We start from the raw sequence: 16,123 nt of genomic DNA, 5'->3' as shown, positions 1-16,123 counted from the left end.
TTTTTTTCTGACCGCGAGAATTCGCCGGGCGGTGAGGATCCGCATCAATGTTGCTCCGGAGTGCAAACGAGGCAAACCAATCTCCCCGCGACGCGTCGACACGTCCCGATGCGGTAAAATGAATCTTCAGTGAATTGTTGGACTCACTTTCACCTCAACTCATTGCTGTACTCATATCCGCACACTGACACGCTGTACATCATGGGTAGGTATCCTTACTACTTATGACGCCCTTCATCCCCCCTGCCATGCCGTTCTCTACATCCCCGCACGTTCCAACAGTCATAACACTAACACAACACCAGACAACGGCTACAACAACTACAGCAGCACCTACTCCGGCGGCGGTGGTAGCGGCGGTGGCTTCATGCCCGGCGAGATGAACAGCCCATCAGGGGGAAAGGTATCCCCCTCCCATGCCTCCCCATCCCTCCTCCCAACCCCATCACTAACAACCCCTCCAAACCAGTCCGACTACACAAACGCCACCCTCCGCCCCATAACCATCAAACAAGCCCTCGACGCCATCCAACCCTACCCGGAAGCACCCTACCAAATCGACTCCGCGGAAGTCGCCTCCGTGACCTTCATCGGCCAAGTCCGCAACATCTCCTCCCAAAGCACCAACATCACATACAAACTCGACGACGGCACCGGCGAAATCGAAGCCAAACAATGGATTGATTCCATGACGGCCGATTCCATGGACACGGATGACCCCAACACCAATTCCACCTCCAATAACAAAAACAAGAACCAAATCGAACTCAACGGCTACGCACGAGTCTTCGGAAAACTCAAATCATTCGGCAATAAACGTTTCGTGGGCGCGCATTGCGTCCGCCCCGTTCGGGATATTAATGAGTTGCATTGTCATTTGCTCGAGGCGTCGGCCGTGCATTTGTTCTTTACTCGGGGGCCGAGTACGGCATCTTCTGGTGGTGCTGGTGCTGAGGGGGCAGGGGGTATGAAGGGTGGAGATTCAGCGATGGGTGGTGTCAGTGCAGGGGATGATTACGGTGCCGGAAAGGGTCTACCGGCGATGAGCCCCGTCGCGAAGAGAGTGTATCATCTCCTGAAGACGGAACCGCAGAGTAATGAGGGGTTGCATGCGCAGTTGATTGCGGCGAAGTTGAGTTTGCCCATGCCGGATGTCGCGAGGGCGGGGGATGAGTTGCTGACGGCGGGGGTGATCTTTTCCACGGTGGATGAGCATACGTGGGCGATTTTGGAGTTTTAAGTTATTTATGGTGTGGTGGGGGGATTAATGGGGGAAAATTCATAAATTCATGGTAGGTAACTAGTTCGTATGATATCATTTCATTGATCGGTCATATCTGTATGCAGACGCAAAGAAAGCATAAAGTACAATCATCTATATCAAAACATGCTGTTGACAGTATACATCATCATCACACATAAGATTAATCCATACAAGACATGACACGATGCTTAAACCGACGCATTCCGACGCAGAGCATCCTCGACCGAGCGATTCCAATTCGTCCGTGTCAGGAAGAACGCCTCAATAATCGACACCAACAACAGGGCCAATGCAACCCCCGACCACAGACCGAACAGTCCCCACTGGAGTCCGAACGTCGTCCCGAAACTAATCGGCATGGCGATCGCGTAGTAGCAGAAGAGCTGCACGTAGCCGCCGATTTCTTGCCGGCCGATACCGCGCAGGATCCCGTTGCAGTTGGCAGCGAGGGCGTCGAAGAGCTGGAAGGCGGCGCAGAGGGGGAGGACCTGTGCGACTAGCTCGATGACTTCTTCGTCGGAGGTGAAGAGGTAGGGGATGTAGTAGCGGAGCGAGGAGAGGAGGAGCATGTTGAGGAGACCCACGATGACGGCGCCGACCATGGATACCTTGGCGGAGGTCTTGGCGGCGTCGACCAGTGTGGCGCCGATGAGGTTGGCCACGCGCGTGCTACCGGAGATGGAGACGGGGAAGGGGATCTGGAAGGTGATGCTGGAGATCGTGGACAGGATTGACTGGGCGGCTAAGGGCGTGGTGCCGAGATACGAGGACGCCAGGGTCAACACTTCGAAGGCGAGACACTCGGCCTCGACCATGAGGAGACCCGGGAGGGCGAGCTTGATCATGGGTCCCCAGTTGCGTAGGGCGCGGGTCGTCACGCCGTTCCAGCACTCGGACCCGTCCACGAAGTACACGTACAGGAAGAGGAAGAGAGGCATCAGGTTGTCCGTGATGGCCACGGCGATGGGCGCTCCGACGAAGCCCCAGCCGAACTGCCACACGAACAGGTAGTTCATGAATGCATTTAAAGGAGCGCAGATCAGAAGCACATAGAGGGAGGCCGAGAAGAGCCCCTGCGCCTGCACGAATCGCTTGCCACTCTCGAAGCAAGCGTATCCCGGCGCACCCAGCGCAACCACCTTCAGGTATAATCCCGCCAGCATGGCGACCTCCTCTTCCGGCACGATGTGAATGAGAATCCGGTCGGCGAAGAACCACAGCACGATAATGGGAATGGAGATGGCCCAGAGGAAGAAGACCATCTTCTGCATCTGCAGACCCACCAGCTTCTTCCGTCCGGAGCCATAAGCCTGCGCACACAATGTATCCAAGCTAGTCGCGAGACCCTGATAGACTACTCCAGTCAGTACAACACGATAAGTAACCAATTCAAGTAGCACCCATACCTGCATAACCGGTGATACTCGCGCTCATACTCGCCAAACTCACCGCACCCAGTTCCTTCTTCCCCAGATGTCCCAGGGTAAAGATACTCGCCACAGTCAAAGAATACTGCAGCAGGAAGGTCACCACCAACGGAGCCGCATTCTTCCCAATGACCTGGGCTTCACGCTTCCATGTCGTCTGGATCAGTCCTGCCATGACGGCCTCCTCCCACTTTTTATCAATTTCCTCCGAATCCACGCTCTCGTACTGCGACCCGCGCCGTTCACCCCCCAGCAACGACGCCGTCTCCGCCGCCGATGCAGAGCCCAATCTCATGCGCCGTCCCTTGTGAGGACTCGACTCCAGAAAGTGATTATCCGTGAGGAGGTTCCGTTCATCCTCAATGGCCCGTTCGCGCTCCCTCCGCGTTAACCCATCATGATCCGGACGGTGCGGAACCACCGTGGCATGGGAGACGGTGGTGAAGAAACTCGGGCGCTGATACGATCCAGCCAAGGAATGCGGCCTCGTGCCTGGCTGGCTACCGATGGCGCGGATCGTGGAGGTCTCGGAGGCATCGTCATCGGTCGTGAGCATGGAACCCTCATCATCGGCATAATCTTCTATATCGCGGGCAATGGCGGTACTAGCGAGGGGCGAGCTGGATCTATAGCGGTGCTCATCGGCGATCCCGCGTATACTATTGCGGCGGGCCATAGTAGCGATCGGAAATGGATTCCACGGGGGAAGAATGGATTGGTTGGTCAGTCGGGGATTGAATGCTAGCTGTTGTATCACTGGGATTGGGGCGCTGGAGCAGTCATCCGCATGATTATACCACGACGACAGGGGGGGAATTGGGAATTGACCTCTCGGACCTGCAGGAGGGAAGCAGCAGGAATAACAAGCAGGACGAAGAGACGGGCCGGTTTTGTATGTGAGTCGCAGGCTATCCGGTATTCGCGTTACAGCAGATTTTGCCGCTCAGGCCATCGGATCCACTGCTAGTACGCCTGTCGAGGCTTGCTAGTGACTCCATGTCGATTGCAGACTTTTTGTCGGATTAAACTCAAAGTCGAATGCACTGGTCTCTATGCGTGGACACTTAGGTAACAGCATTAACAATATCCAGATACCGTGGTGCTGGAGGCAAGAATGCAGTGACACCCCGCAAAAGCCATGGACCCCCGCGATGGAAAGATGCGATGAATGCCGGACGTCACTGAATTACGGCGTCGTAAGATACCCGGCGGCAGCCAATCAGCGGTGCTGCGACTCACCCCAAACAAGATGGTCCAGCCGAAGGCTTGAGTGGAGGCGATCACCATCTCATCGACGGCCATGGTTATCAAGGAGCTGAGAATCTGATATCGGATGAGTAATTAACGTTACTACACGTAGAGAGAGTATCAAACCAACAGTATCAAACCATAGCACCACAATGATCGATACCGCGCAGCATAGAAACAGTATCAACAATGACATCATCCGATACCACATCACGTGGATCCCGGCATCGGACCCTTCGATTGGTCTGATCGCATACTTCGCCGTATGCAGTCCAACTAGTCGACTTCGTATAGTTACAAACTCACTCTCACTCATCAGCCTCTAATCTCTACTACACTCACCACAACACAGCGCACCACAGCGCACACAGCACCATGGCAACCACCACAACCCAACAAGAACAAGAACAAGAACAACAACACCAACACCGACACACCCTCCCCGCACCCCCATACAACCCGATCATCAACGCCGCCAACAGTCCCCCAATCCTCGCAGACGAGTATACCCCCTCCCTCTCCCCTGTCCCCCTCTTCCTAAAGCAACCCCTCTAACATAACCCCCAACATTGATAGTCCGCTCTGCCAAAAAACCCACATCTTCCTCACCCGACCCTACCTCAGCGCCCTCCTCTTCGAAAACACCACCTCCGACGCCCGCGACCACTGCGCCAACGAACGCACCTTCCTCTCCTGGCTGCGCCTCTCCATGTACCTCGCCATCGTGGCCATCGCCATCATCATCTCCTTCCATTTCCAGACCCCGCCGACGGGATTAGAGCGCCGTATGGCCCTCCCGCTGGGAATCGTGTTCTGGGTGCTTAGTTTGGCGTGTTTGGGGAATGGGTTTGCGAATTATGTGCGTACCGTGAAGAAGTATAGTCGGAAGGCGGCGTTGGTGCAGAGTGGGTGGAAGACGCAGGTCACGTTTACGGTGGTCGGGACGGTCATTTTGGGGAGTTGTGTGTTGTTTTTGGCGACGGATGCGAGGACGGGGACGAAGTGATTTTTCTTTTCTTTTTTTTTAATACGTTTGGTTGGAGAGGAGGGAAGATTTAAGTTGCGGAATATGAAATATGGAGATGGATAATGAATATGTTCATGAATAGCTAGAGGTATTAGGAGTCTACATTGATCGATCCGCTGCAGGATTGGTATCTGGCTCGGATTATACCGGCAAACGCTGTCCAAACAGAAGCCAAGGGGAATCAAGAAAGACCGCGCCGGGTCAGATTCATGCGCAATGCAGCACAGTACGAATGCGAATGCCATGACATCGTCGGTTGTTTCGCCACGCCTTACATCCGACGGATCGCCTGCTCGTTCTTGTACGGCTCCAGCGACGGCGAGCCCAGGTGAGCCCACCACTCAAACAGCATCGAGTTGCAGATGAGCTTGAACCAGGGCGTGAACGTCAATCCCGGCTGCTCGAACATCTGCTTCAACTCCTCCGCGGAAACGTATTTTGTGTCGCGCACTTCATTCGGATTGGGCTTCAGATCGACATTGGCTTGAATGAACAGGATGTAGTCAACTAGACAGGGTTAGCGGCCAACTGGCCATCGAGGTCGGGATGCAACATACTCTCATGCTCTCCCCACTTCCCATCACTGGGCGCCTTGTAGTGGATTCGGGTGAAGAACTCAAATTTGTCGAGCGGGACCTGCTCCGGCTTGATGCCCAGCTCTTGCTCCAGCTTGCGCTGTGCCGCGCGCTTCACGCCCAGCACGGCCGCATCCAGCTGCGACCCCGTCTCTCCCGGAATGCCCAGAGGGTGGGAGCAGCAGGTGTTTGTCCACATGTCGGGGAAGGTGATCTTTTCGGAAGCCCGCTGCTGGAGCAGCAGACGCTTGTTGGAGTCGAAGAGAAAGACCGAAAAGGCACGGTGGAGGAGGCCGCGATCGATGTTGGTCATTAAATGGCCTGCCCATTGGGTCGCAGGATCAGTACTCCGTTAAATGACCAAAAGGGGTCAGGAACTTACAAGCCTTCTTGCTGGCGCTGCCAATGGGCTTGTCATCCTCGTCCAGGACGATACACACCTCCTCCATCAGGCGAACCTGTTCCTCATCGTAGCCGGCCAGCTCGTCGCCCGCCTGGCTGGCGGAGGGGTTGCTGGTCGCAGTGGGGAGCACCTCCCGCGCGAGCGAAGTGTCGACCTCGGGGAAGAGGGTCGCGACATTTTCTGCCGTGATCCTCGGAGGTTCGGTGACGGTTACAGTGGCACTCATTCTGGAGGACTGGCTGACAGACGGAGGGATTTGACGAGACCCCAGTTTGCATGGGATGGGGCGAAAGAAGTGAGCGAGGATTTGGGGAGGGACAATAGGAGGGCCACCGCCATAGGCGGGGAAGTGGCCAATCGGCGCCCGGGCGGTGGCAGAAAACCCATATTGTTCGTGTGATGCCTGTCTCGTGTCTTCTACATCTATTCCGTACCAAGTACAGAGTACCTTCCTGGTTGTTGCTGCTGCTGCTGGCTGCTTCGGAGTCAGCAATACCTCAACCCTCTCACTTTCTCCAATGTGTATTCCAGAACATCATCTCGTGGCTGGATACGCTGGACATGAGCTAATTTTCCTGCCATCAGGATTTCTGCTCGGAATCGCCCCAATGGCACCTGAGATAGATGCTAACACCCCGATCACCAACTTCGTGGGACGAGATGGGAGGTCCTTGGAAGGGATGCTGTCCAGCTTGGCATTCACTGTCTGCAAATTCTGTGGCATACCCTTCATCACGCTTGTAGTTGCTAAACTCGGTTGGATGACCCTAGCTGACAGACTCGGCGAAGTGACCCCTCGTGCTCGGTCCGTCGGGGCCAAATCTCCTGCTCATCACTGGGACTTTGCAGACTGTCACCACTTATCATAGTATAAAGTCCACGACAAGGTCTTCATCGACCTCGTGCCAACCTGAATATTCAGTGCTAGATAGGCTGCAGCCTGCCGCTGCCTAATGTAGGCTGCTAGACGGCAACCACTGCTCGTGTCGCTTGACCTGCCGGTCTTGCTGGACCCGTCGGATGTGAACGTTCAGCCAGCATTTGGTCACTGCATAAATCAGCAGCAGGGACCCGGCCGCGCACAGTGCACAAGGCAACTGCCTTGGTCAAGGCGTCTATCCCATTCGTAGTCTACCTAGTTCCTTAGTTAGGGCGTGATAATGAGAATGGCCTCATTTATTAGTGCCTTGGCTCCCCTGGATTAGTATGCCCCCTGCCGTCTCACATTATTCAGTCAGCGATAGACGGAGTTAATTTCCACTCGCGCGCTTAGCTTCTGACGATGAGAATGGCGCCATTTTTTGTTTTCCCCCCCTCTTGGACAAGGGTTGCTCCGATCACTCGCCGGACCTATCTCGGCGACCACGTCGTGCTAGACCCCTCAGTAAGCAGAATGCATAGGCCAAGGCAATTGAAGGGGTTTCCAAGCGAAGCCCGCCCTGGGACACGAAACGCGCTGCTGAATAACCTCACTGTCAGCACCAGCCGTCCATTCCGTGCGCTTGGCGGGTCCCATCCGGGTCGCGCTTGTTTGGACCTAAAAGGTTCGCTAGGGGTCTGGATTCTTCCTTCCGTAGCATCAAACCATAGCCGGTCGCAGACCAGCTCGGGGAGCATGTGAGATCCACTGGTCTTAGAGTTGGAGCCGATGGTGCCCAGATACTAAAAACATTTGCTCCGGCGGGATCAGGGCCAAATAGGAAGGACTTACAGACGATGTTCCGTGCCTTCAGCTAGACTCGATGGGTCCACTAGGAACCTTTCCGACTTCCCCATAGTCCTCCAAGCCATAACGGTAATGGTTATCTCTACGGCGCTCGGCGATGGGTAGCCCTTTTTGACAACTCCCGCGGCCAAATGGAACCCTGGGGCTGACCAGCCTGCCCAGTCATCGCCATCGGTGTCCGATTCGGTTCGGCGCGGACTGGCTTTCAGCGTGTATTGAGTTTGCTAGGCCAGTCGCTGCAGCACTTGGCTTGTTCCTGGTGTGCTTAGCCGATATAAGCTTCCGTACGGCCCATTGCTAACGAGTCGTGCAGGACCGGAAGACGCCCATGCTCCTCCGCTTCGTACTTTTTTCCACGGTCAGCCCCGAGTATGGGGTTGGACGTCGTCTGAACGGACGCGCCATTGGGTCAGTTTCATAGATAGCGAGCGTAATTAGACGCCAGAAAGACCAGCCAGTCCCGTCATCGCCCGGAATCCATTCCTTCCGACGTTGGCCCTCTAACGGATCCGGGTCAAAGAAAAATACGGAAGTGACCCCGTGGATGCCTGGAAGTGAGGCTGGATCCCTGCAAGTGTCATCACTCAGGATCCATTGGCATGACTGTCTAGCCATGAATCGTAAGAGCCCGTTGTTGTCCGGTGGACCTAACAGGCCACGGAGTCCGCTGCATGGCTCACTGGGGGGCATGTCGCAAACAAGGAAAAATTGGAGTAAGTCCCCCAAAGTGCAAAGACGTAATCATGGCGGCTAAAAGCTCGGTAAAAAAAGGAGCATGGTCCTGCCATGCCCTGCTTGATTTCTATAAGCCGCTCTTGGGCCATGCTGGAGCTCTAGCGTTATTCCAAACGTTTGCAGGTTGAACCAAAAGTCGACGCAGTCTCCCTCACGAGAAACCAAAAGCCAAAAGCAAAATCAGGATGCCCTCCCTGCGCTTATACAAAGAAAAAAGTACAAAGTAGTTATGCTCCAAATATACAGCGGTAACGTCAGTGCAGCCTCCCAAGAATATGCAGTCGTGTATGGTTCGTAGCCACCTTGCGATCAACGCAGACATGGCCTACCAGGAAATAAAGCGAGTGTCCATTCGATCCATTAGAGAGGGCCGCTGCCGCCAAGTCTGGCGTCGGGGTCTGCCCGGGGGGCTCGAGATTTCCGGGGTCTTCCATCGCAGCCATCCAACAGGTGTCTGTAGTGCTATAAGAATTTGGTGCTTGCAAGTAAATTGTTAGGTATGGTTTACCTTGAAAGAGTATCCTGCCGGCTGTAGCGTCGACCACACTTCTCGCAGCCATATTTTCGAATGCCCCGATGGATCTGGGTAGAGTATTAGCAATGGACTTGAAACAACCAGGTTTTAACGCTTACACTATCTATGTGTCTCTTCAGATCGGTTTTTCGCCTGAACTCCCTCCCACAGGTCTCACATGGGTGCTGCCGTACGTAGCTAGGGTCGTGGCTTTTCATGTGCTCCCGACAGTTAGAGCGTCGCGTAAAGCGGAGACCACACGTTGTGCATTCAAGACCGCTGGCCGATGGTATCTTGAGTTGCTCGCCATGAGGTGATCCACTGACATCTTCGATCCACTTCGAAATAGCCTCGGCAGGAGCCTCCGGACTCGCATCGAGCTCCGTCTGAGTATTATCTGGTCGCTGGGGGTGGATAAAGGCGGTGTTGATTTGCAACCGAGGCAGCTGTGGCACAGTAGACATCGCTGTGTTGTTGGCGCCATCTAATAGGGATGCATCCCACATGTCTTCCGGCCGCTCCTCAACTTTGGTCCATCCTTCGGAGACGCCCATGGTCTCGGAAGGAGGAGTGTTGGGCCAGAAGGGAGAGATCTCATCATGCATTGCACGAAAGTCCATGACGGAGCTGTAGCTGGGCGATACAGAAACATCTGCACGGCTACCGAATAGCTCGTATTGTGACCTGGCTGCGAAGTGACTAACATCCGGTGGGGTTTCGAGGAAATTTGGCGAAGGCGTTATCGGGCCGGACCAGTTGCTCGTTGACAGCGCGTATTGCTCTGGGCACGGGTACATTCTAATCTGATCGATGGGGGATCCAGTTTCGCAATTGGAAATCCCCAGGCCGGAGAATGACTGGAAATCGTATCTGTCGAGAGGAACCGTATGGAAAGGAGACGAGTAGGTTGAATTCGCTTCGAGTACCCTTTTATCCTCCCGCACAGAGCGGGCAACGGGAGAGGATGGGAACGATGTCGGTGTACAATCCATGATGAAATCAACGATCAAGCATCAAAATGTGAAACAGAAAAATCTTGAAACGGGAACTAGGGGAAAGGGTAGGACGTGGATGTCTCTAGGTAGACCAGATGGCTTCGATGTTCTTGGATCTCTCGGGATGAGTCTGGTTCTGAGTCTGAGAAGGGGCCGGTGTGAAGGAGTTATTTATGAAGTTGAAATCCAAGGAGAGTAACAAAGTGTATGCAGTGTATAAAAGAAGAAATGACTCAATAGCGATGCTGCTGCAGGGTGAGCAGATGTGGCGAACCATGAACAACAGCTGAAAATTATCTCGCGGAATGCCATATGATGATTGGAGCACAGCAGCCGCTGCATGGGGCACAGGTAAAGAACAAGAGATGCGCAAGAGGTTTGACGCCTCATCAGGCAAGGCAGACTTGACGGAACGTTGCTGCATGGATGGGGAAGAATTCAGAGCGAACCTAGCTGGAAAGGCCGGTCCAAGTGGACTGCAGCCTGGGTCTGCAACATTATTCAGATAGGCGCGTCAATTTGAGACTCTGCGCAATAAATTAGCGCGGAAGGGTGTGATCAGGCCAAGGTGTCAGTCGGCGCTGTACCCTGTCAGTGTCGACGGGGGGGTGGGAGGAGGGTGGGTGTGAGGGTGCATGGTTTGATTCCCACCGGACGACGCCGTCATTTGCCGCCTAGCGGGCTTGACCGAACCAGGGGATCCATCACTAAGGAGATGATGATAGATGAGGACTGGCACGGAGAGAACGGAGCAGGGGGAAAGAGATAGTAGTGGGGGGGGGTGGGAGGGATGCGGTGCCTCTGGAAACCATGGTGCTGGAGACAGACGGGCAACAATAGCGGCTGAATTATTGGCAGTGTCGACGGGGACTGGCAGACTTGCTGACCAGCAACAGTCGGCTCAAACAGCGCGGTTTTTTCTGCCTCTGGTCTTCATGAAAAGGGAATAGTAGGTCCCGACAGTCTGGTAACCTAGCTTGGCGAGGTAGGACTGCAGTGCGTGTCGCCAGGGAGGCCCGGTTGGCAACACTGCCCCATTGCTGGGGAAGATTCGGAGCCCGAAATGATTTGTGGGTAGCTCTTGCGCGAGAAAAGAGCCTCTGCGGCAAGATGGCTGAAGGGAAGAGAGTGTGAAGATGGATGGATGTTGTGGTAGAGTATACGGAGGAGGAGTAGCGAGGCGGCCCAGGCCAAGGGAGGAGGGAAGACTGGAGAGCAGGCGTTCTCACTTGTTTCCCGCGACCCGGCCAGGGCAGAAGAGAGGGGCAGCCGGCCCTAATCCCGGCCGCCCCAACCCTGGACCATCAACAAAGAAAGCCAACCCCCGTGAGGGCGACGGAGAATACCATGGGGTGCCCCCCCTCTCATTGTTACCCTTCTGGCTTGGTCTCCTTCATTTCCCTGAGATTGAGTTCTTGTCTCTCCTTTTATTTTTACTTTTTTCTTTTTTTTTTCTCTTCTTTTTTCTAATTTGTCAAATCCTGGACGGGTGATACTTTTTTTTTTTTACTCCAAATACTCCATACCTGCCCCTGGAGATCCGTCCGTCTTTGGAGCTACCAGCTTTTCCAGATTGTCGTGTTCTCTCTATAACTGTCTAGTGAAGATAAATCCACGCAGAAAATAAACAAAAATGACTCGGACGAAATGTAGAGACGGCACCAACCCCCAACAATCATCATCATCATCCAAGGTACAAAGAGGTTGTTCGTCGCTAGCGGGTCTACACCTACTAGTAGGGACTCCGATTCCGTACCTCCGTTTCCGAACTGGTCACTGGCCGGTGCTCACGCTAAACCTTAGGCTCTGGCACCGGCGATGCACCAGGTGCGTGTGTTTATCGTCCTTCCGCAGTGGCCCGTCCGCGCCGCCCTGCACAGTATTCCAGTTTCTTGCAGCCTTCCTGCCTGCATCATAACTGGCCTCGCTGGTGAAAGGCCATCCGAGCAGCCACTCGCTCCACTTGAGTGCGCAACCGTTCCACCTCGTCGATCATATCCGCGGTCTCACCACGGCCGCGCCGCCCCGAGCTTGGTCCGCGCGCCTCGGGTTGCTGACCCGGGTTAGACCGTTCCCTGGGCCGGCTGGATCCCAACGAACGCCCTTCGAGTGCGGAGGCATGGAGCGGGGCCTGGTGCGTGGAGAGAGAGAACCCCATCGGGATGGCAGACGTCGGTCGACTGTTCCCTGTTGTCGTTGTCGCGGTGGGCGGGAATTGGCTATTTCTCCGAGAAACGTAGCGGCGGCTAGATTCATAGGCCCAGATCAGTGCGACAAACGGTAGGTGGGTGGCCCGGAGCAACACGATGCGCACCCGGCGGATGTGCTCTGCAGGTAAAAAGAGCCTCATGGGGCGGATACAGAGGAGGGGGATGAGATTCTGCCGTGGAGTGACGCCTGCTGTCAGTGACCCAACCCAGTCATGCAGGGTGACTTGGGACGATATACGGACCAGGGGGGGCATGAAGTACGTCAAGCGCCGGGAATTGCTACTTTCCAGGACATAGATAGACAGCCTATTTCCACGCATCAGCGGGCGGCCATAGGGCCGAATGAGGATGGAGCATGCCACGTACTGAAAGAGATATTCTTCGCGGGCATGGGCCATGACCTGAACGAGGACAACGGTTGGGTCGATAGGTTAGCACGGCGGACATACCGGGGACCGGACAGACCCCGCAGCATCATTGGACGTACCCCTTCCAGACTCATGCTCATTAAACTGACCAACGACGAAATCAACAACAAGTTGGTCATGGAAACGAAAATCAACCTGTCGGTCATACCAATCAGCCACCCTCCTGTGCCCCCCGAGACTGTGGTGATGGGACGATCGTCCGAGATGCCACATCTGGCGATAGGTCCCCTGCGCCGCGACCGATTGGCGCCGTGGGGTTTCCGGCGTCAACGGGCCTCCAGCCCTGGGAGCGGGGATGCATCGCCCCCTTCCCCATGCGCAAGAGGAAGAAAGAGGAAAGCATGCCCGGCTCATCAAGTTTCAGGGCAGCTGGGAGCGGCCAACGTGATCGCAAGTGTATGCGACCGACACGTCCCATGGGGCCTGTGGCGCAGTAGAGTACATGGGGGAAAACTCACATCAGTCCGTAGCCAAAGATCGGGGAAATCTAAGAATTAGCGCGTCAGTCAACTTCACACGAGAGCCAACCGATTTTGCAAAATCCCTGGCAATTCGGATTTGGGCTGCATGGCGGCCGCCAGGTGCATTAGACTCACATCGTGAGCGATGTCCTTTGCCAATCATTTCAGCCACCGTCAGTTTGAAGAACACATGCCACCACAACAGGAACAACGCACGAAGCCCAGCACATTCGATCTGCCTCGCCCGGTCAGTCAAGTAGCGGTCGATAATGGGGGGTCTTCACCGCCATACCCAAAGAACACCTTCACCAAAATCCACGACATTTGCCGCAGAGAGAGGCGGTCACGCGCAAGCATGGTGAATGTAGTCAAGAACCCTGCAGGTGCACGTCCACCGCGCGTTGGTACTAAGCCGGGTCGCATGCATCATCGGGGTCACCCACCTAGGTACAGCACTACAACCACCGGGATGAATCGAAAAAACGCTTTGGTCTAGAGCACCTTATCAGGATTTTCGCCACCGGCCACGGTCTGCATGAGCGGAGAACCATACCATCTCCTTGAGCACCGGGATCTGTGCGTCGAATCTGTCAATGTGTTTTCCAGAACCGGGTTCTTCCGCATACACGGCTGCAGGGATGGCCTACCAGACTTCCAAAATAAGAGTTCAGGCTGACAAGGGAGCAGATCCTGTTCAGCTCTCGTGTCAGAATCTGAAACGGGTCTCATAGCAGGGGGGAGGTCTCGCCTTGGAACTAGAAACAGCGCCTCCAAAGATAGGATGTCGAACGACACATCCGTGATGTAATCACTGTGTTTGGCTAGACCGATTGTCCCTGGATGATTGTTGAGTCAACCAAATGATCCATAGCCAGGCTCAGTCGATGATCTCAGCTGCGCAGCAACCTGGTCCAGCTGAAATAGAAAGGCTGAGCAAGGATGAGGCATATTTGCGATAACGCGCAAATGACTCACTGGTAATGACAAAGGCAAGCCCTGTGCCAATAATGCCCATATTCCAAGCACTCCAAAAGTCCATCTGATAGAAGAGCATTCCCGCATCAGCCATCCCGCTAACTTCATCATATGCGAAAGCAGCAATCCAGATGTACATCATGGTCTCAAACAATCCAATTCCAGTAGGCTTCCTCTCCACTAAGACAGCATAATAGAGAAACAGGAATGAGACAAAGAAGGCAGCTTCGAAGGCCTTCCGGTACACTGGTACTCTCAGCCGTGAATATGGATCTGCCGTCCTACACGATGCGTACAGATCAGCATCAAAGTGTGACTTCATCCAAGGTTGGGGCGCTTACCTTTTGTTAAAGAATTGGGGCTTTTTCTTCGAGTGCACGCTCAAAGAGTCCCAGAAGACAATCTCGCCGTTCCAAATATTGTCTATCACTTTCTGAACCACTTTCTGACTGAGGAACCTTTTTGCGTGTGCAATTGTTGCAATCTCCAGTGCGTTAAGTCCAAAAAACCTCGACAATCTCTCAAGCTCATATGCATCGCTTGCAGACGCGTTGGATCCCGGCTCATTGATGTCGAGAGAACTCCCTGTACGTCTGTTGCCGCCGAAGAAATGATAAAGCGAGGAAGATGAGCTTAACAATAAAGGGGTCCTTTCACCCTCTTGCGTGAAGGGTTCGCCAGCCGCCGACGCAAACCCCGAAGTGCCTCTCTCCGCTTGCGTGATATTTATACCACTTTGTATGGGAATCTTGAGTTCCTCAAGGAGATACTCAATGGTTTCACGCTGGTCAATGTGGCAGAGAAACTGCCACGCGACATATTCGCAGGCATATCCTCGGCTTTCATTCAAACCCCAATCGTTCTCCGCCTCGTTGCTGAACTGCCATTTTAAAATCCTAAGGTAGATTTAGACCCAGTTGGGGACGTTTGACCGGGACGAATCACTCACATCAAAGCAGAGATGATACAAGGGTTGTGTGAATTGTCAGCCAAGGAGTACAGGAGCAACCTGAGGTTTTGGCCATGAGGGGAGAACCTCAGCTCTTCAAAGGTGCATGCAACGTCATTTATAGCGACGAGCATATAACTAAGTGACAACGGTTAACGAGGCTAACTATACAGGGTGATATGATCGCGTACTTCTGAAGTTTTCGAACCACGTCAACGAGTGGCTCATTGTCATCAATGATGGGAACCTCAAAAGGAAGCTGTTCAACGGGTGCAATTGATGAAGTAGATGAATCCAGCCTTAAAGAAGCCATGTGGCGAGAGCTGGTCGAGCTGTTTAGGAGCTTAGCGGGACTTCTCGTCGGATGCGACCGTGAGGATAGGTCATGATTAGAATTACCTGGGCTTGCTCCTGACCAACCAGTGGTGGGGTGTTTTCGCTGAAGAGGTGCGAGTGTCGACAATCAGTCGGTGAGGCACGTTCCTCAGATGATGTTAAACTTAGTCAAGAGCTAGTAACGGGTACTACTATTGAACCCGGAAACCAGGGGAGCATGAGGTTATGTGAGGCTCTGGCAGCGGAGATATTGACAAGGAAAATGCAGAACCGGGTAGATCGTCACTCGGTATGCACGCGGCTCACAGTCCAGCAGTAAGGAGCTGGCGACGAATACGAAGTCCGTAGGTTGCTAAATAGTGCTTGGGAATCATCCGCTGTACAGCTATCAGCAAACGGGGCCGATGTTTATGGGGGTTCTGCGCGGTGTGATTGGCTGCAGCCGGGGGTGCCCACCAGCTGGCGAAACAAGCTCCGAGTGTTTAGCACGCCTGTCGATTGCAGTCCCCCGAATCAGATCGAAGCTGGCCAGCTCATCAACGCCTGAGCTCGCTGTGCACTGCGACCCAAGTGAGCGAAACATCGAGAAGGTCACGGTCATTGGCCAACAAAGAACGAGTTCCGTCATCGAGGTGGATCGGCGACACCTGTCATTCGAGGGGCAAATGATCAGTCATGATACGATCCAGCGGGACATTTTGGAGAAAATGCTTTATCATTGTAATCAACCTTCCGCTCAGCGTCCAGCTGTCGCAAAAAAATTCCGGAGCATCTCCCTCCCCATCCATTCCAGATAGTCAGTCTTAGTCGCATCCTCAGGAAGCTGCCGTCAGGCGCGGCGATGCTGCAG

The 16,123-nt window shown here is 54.2% G+C and overlaps 8 protein-coding genes across 8 annotated transcripts; 3 read left to right on the top strand and 5 right to left on the bottom strand.

Moving 5' to 3' along the window:
• Positions 1–142: 142 nt before the first annotated feature.
• Positions 143–1,330, top strand: BO80DRAFT_428197 (putative replication factor-a protein). The gene is made up of 3 exons (XM_025720197.1): positions 143–205; positions 306–403; positions 470–1,330. The coding sequence occupies exons 1-3, from the start codon at positions 202–204 to the stop codon at positions 1,238–1,240; spliced, it is 873 nt and encodes a 290-aa protein (XP_025571853.1). The 5' UTR covers positions 143–201; the 3' UTR covers positions 1,241–1,330.
• BO80DRAFT_428196 (MATE family efflux transporter) lies at positions 1,314–3,535 on the bottom strand. The gene is made up of 2 exons (XM_025720196.1): positions 2,671–3,535; positions 1,314–2,618 (listed from the first exon to the last, which is right to left on the bottom strand). The coding sequence occupies exons 1-2, from the start codon at positions 3,365–3,367 to the stop codon at positions 1,453–1,455; spliced, it is 1,863 nt and encodes a 620-aa protein (XP_025571852.1). The 5' UTR covers positions 3,368–3,535; the 3' UTR covers positions 1,314–1,452.
• Positions 3,536–4,386: 851 nt separating this feature from the next.
• Positions 4,387–4,927, top strand: BO80DRAFT_313630 (DUF202 domain-containing protein; the record flags this gene model as incomplete). The annotated part of the gene is made up of 2 exons (XM_025715053.1): positions 4,387–4,442; positions 4,516–4,927. Coding segments are annotated over 2 exons (468 nt in total), but the record flags the coding sequence as incomplete, so codon positions are not given.
• A 164-nt stretch (positions 4,928–5,091) lies between these two features.
• idi1 (isopentenyl-diphosphate delta-isomerase IDI1) lies at positions 5,092–6,316 on the bottom strand. Its single transcript, XM_025714111.1, has 3 exons — positions 5,924–6,316; positions 5,524–5,862; positions 5,092–5,473 (listed from the first exon to the last, which is right to left on the bottom strand). The coding sequence occupies exons 1-3, from the start codon at positions 6,168–6,170 to the stop codon at positions 5,238–5,240; spliced, it is 822 nt and encodes a 273-aa protein (XP_025571850.1). The 5' UTR covers positions 6,171–6,316; the 3' UTR covers positions 5,092–5,237.
• A 1-nt stretch (position 6,317) lies between these two features.
• Positions 6,318–6,928, top strand: BO80DRAFT_190971 (uncharacterized protein). Its single transcript, XM_025714110.1, has one exon. It carries the CDS (start codon positions 6,463–6,465, stop codon positions 6,811–6,813), a length of 351 nt encoding a protein of 116 aa, XP_025571849.1. The 5' UTR covers positions 6,318–6,462; the 3' UTR covers positions 6,814–6,928.
• Positions 6,929–8,594: 1,666 nt separating this feature from the next.
• BO80DRAFT_190940 (putative C2H2 finger domain protein (Ezf)) lies at positions 8,595–9,998 on the bottom strand. Its single transcript, XM_025714109.1, has 3 exons — positions 9,039–9,998; positions 8,914–8,987; positions 8,595–8,859 (listed from the first exon to the last, which is right to left on the bottom strand). The coding sequence occupies exons 1-3, from the start codon at positions 9,909–9,911 to the stop codon at positions 8,766–8,768; spliced, it is 1,041 nt and encodes a 346-aa protein (XP_025571848.1). The 5' UTR covers positions 9,912–9,998; the 3' UTR covers positions 8,595–8,765.
• Positions 9,999–11,826: 1,828 nt separating this feature from the next.
• Positions 11,827–15,250, bottom strand: BO80DRAFT_363836 (uncharacterized protein; the record flags this gene model as incomplete). The annotated part of the gene is made up of 11 exons (XM_025716122.1): positions 11,827–12,294; positions 12,367–12,430; positions 12,491–12,525; positions 12,612–12,687; positions 13,306–13,390; positions 13,457–13,505; positions 13,661–13,737; positions 13,974–14,269; positions 14,330–14,884; positions 14,938–15,075; positions 15,129–15,250. 11 exons carry the CDS (start codon positions 15,248–15,250, stop codon positions 11,827–11,829), a joined length of 1,965 nt encoding a protein of 654 aa, XP_025571847.1.
• Positions 15,251–15,357: 107 nt separating this feature from the next.
• Positions 15,358–16,040, bottom strand: BO80DRAFT_428190 (uncharacterized protein). The gene is made up of 2 exons (XM_025720195.1): positions 15,730–16,040; positions 15,358–15,650 (listed from the first exon to the last, which is right to left on the bottom strand). Exons 1-2 carry the CDS (start codon positions 15,899–15,901, stop codon positions 15,556–15,558), a joined length of 267 nt encoding a protein of 88 aa, XP_025571846.1. The 5' UTR covers positions 15,902–16,040; the 3' UTR covers positions 15,358–15,555.
• Between the last annotated feature and the right edge of the window lie 83 nt (positions 16,041–16,123).

The sequence above is a fragment of the Aspergillus ibericus genome (assembly GCF_003184845.1).
Source record: "Aspergillus ibericus CBS 121593 unplaced genomic scaffold BO80scaffold_44, whole genome shotgun sequence".
In the NCBI taxonomy this organism is placed as follows: domain Eukaryota; kingdom Fungi; phylum Ascomycota; class Eurotiomycetes; order Eurotiales; family Aspergillaceae; genus Aspergillus; species Aspergillus ibericus.
Note: the sequence above shows the minus strand (reverse complement) of the source record. Positions and strands in the feature narration are given on the sequence as shown.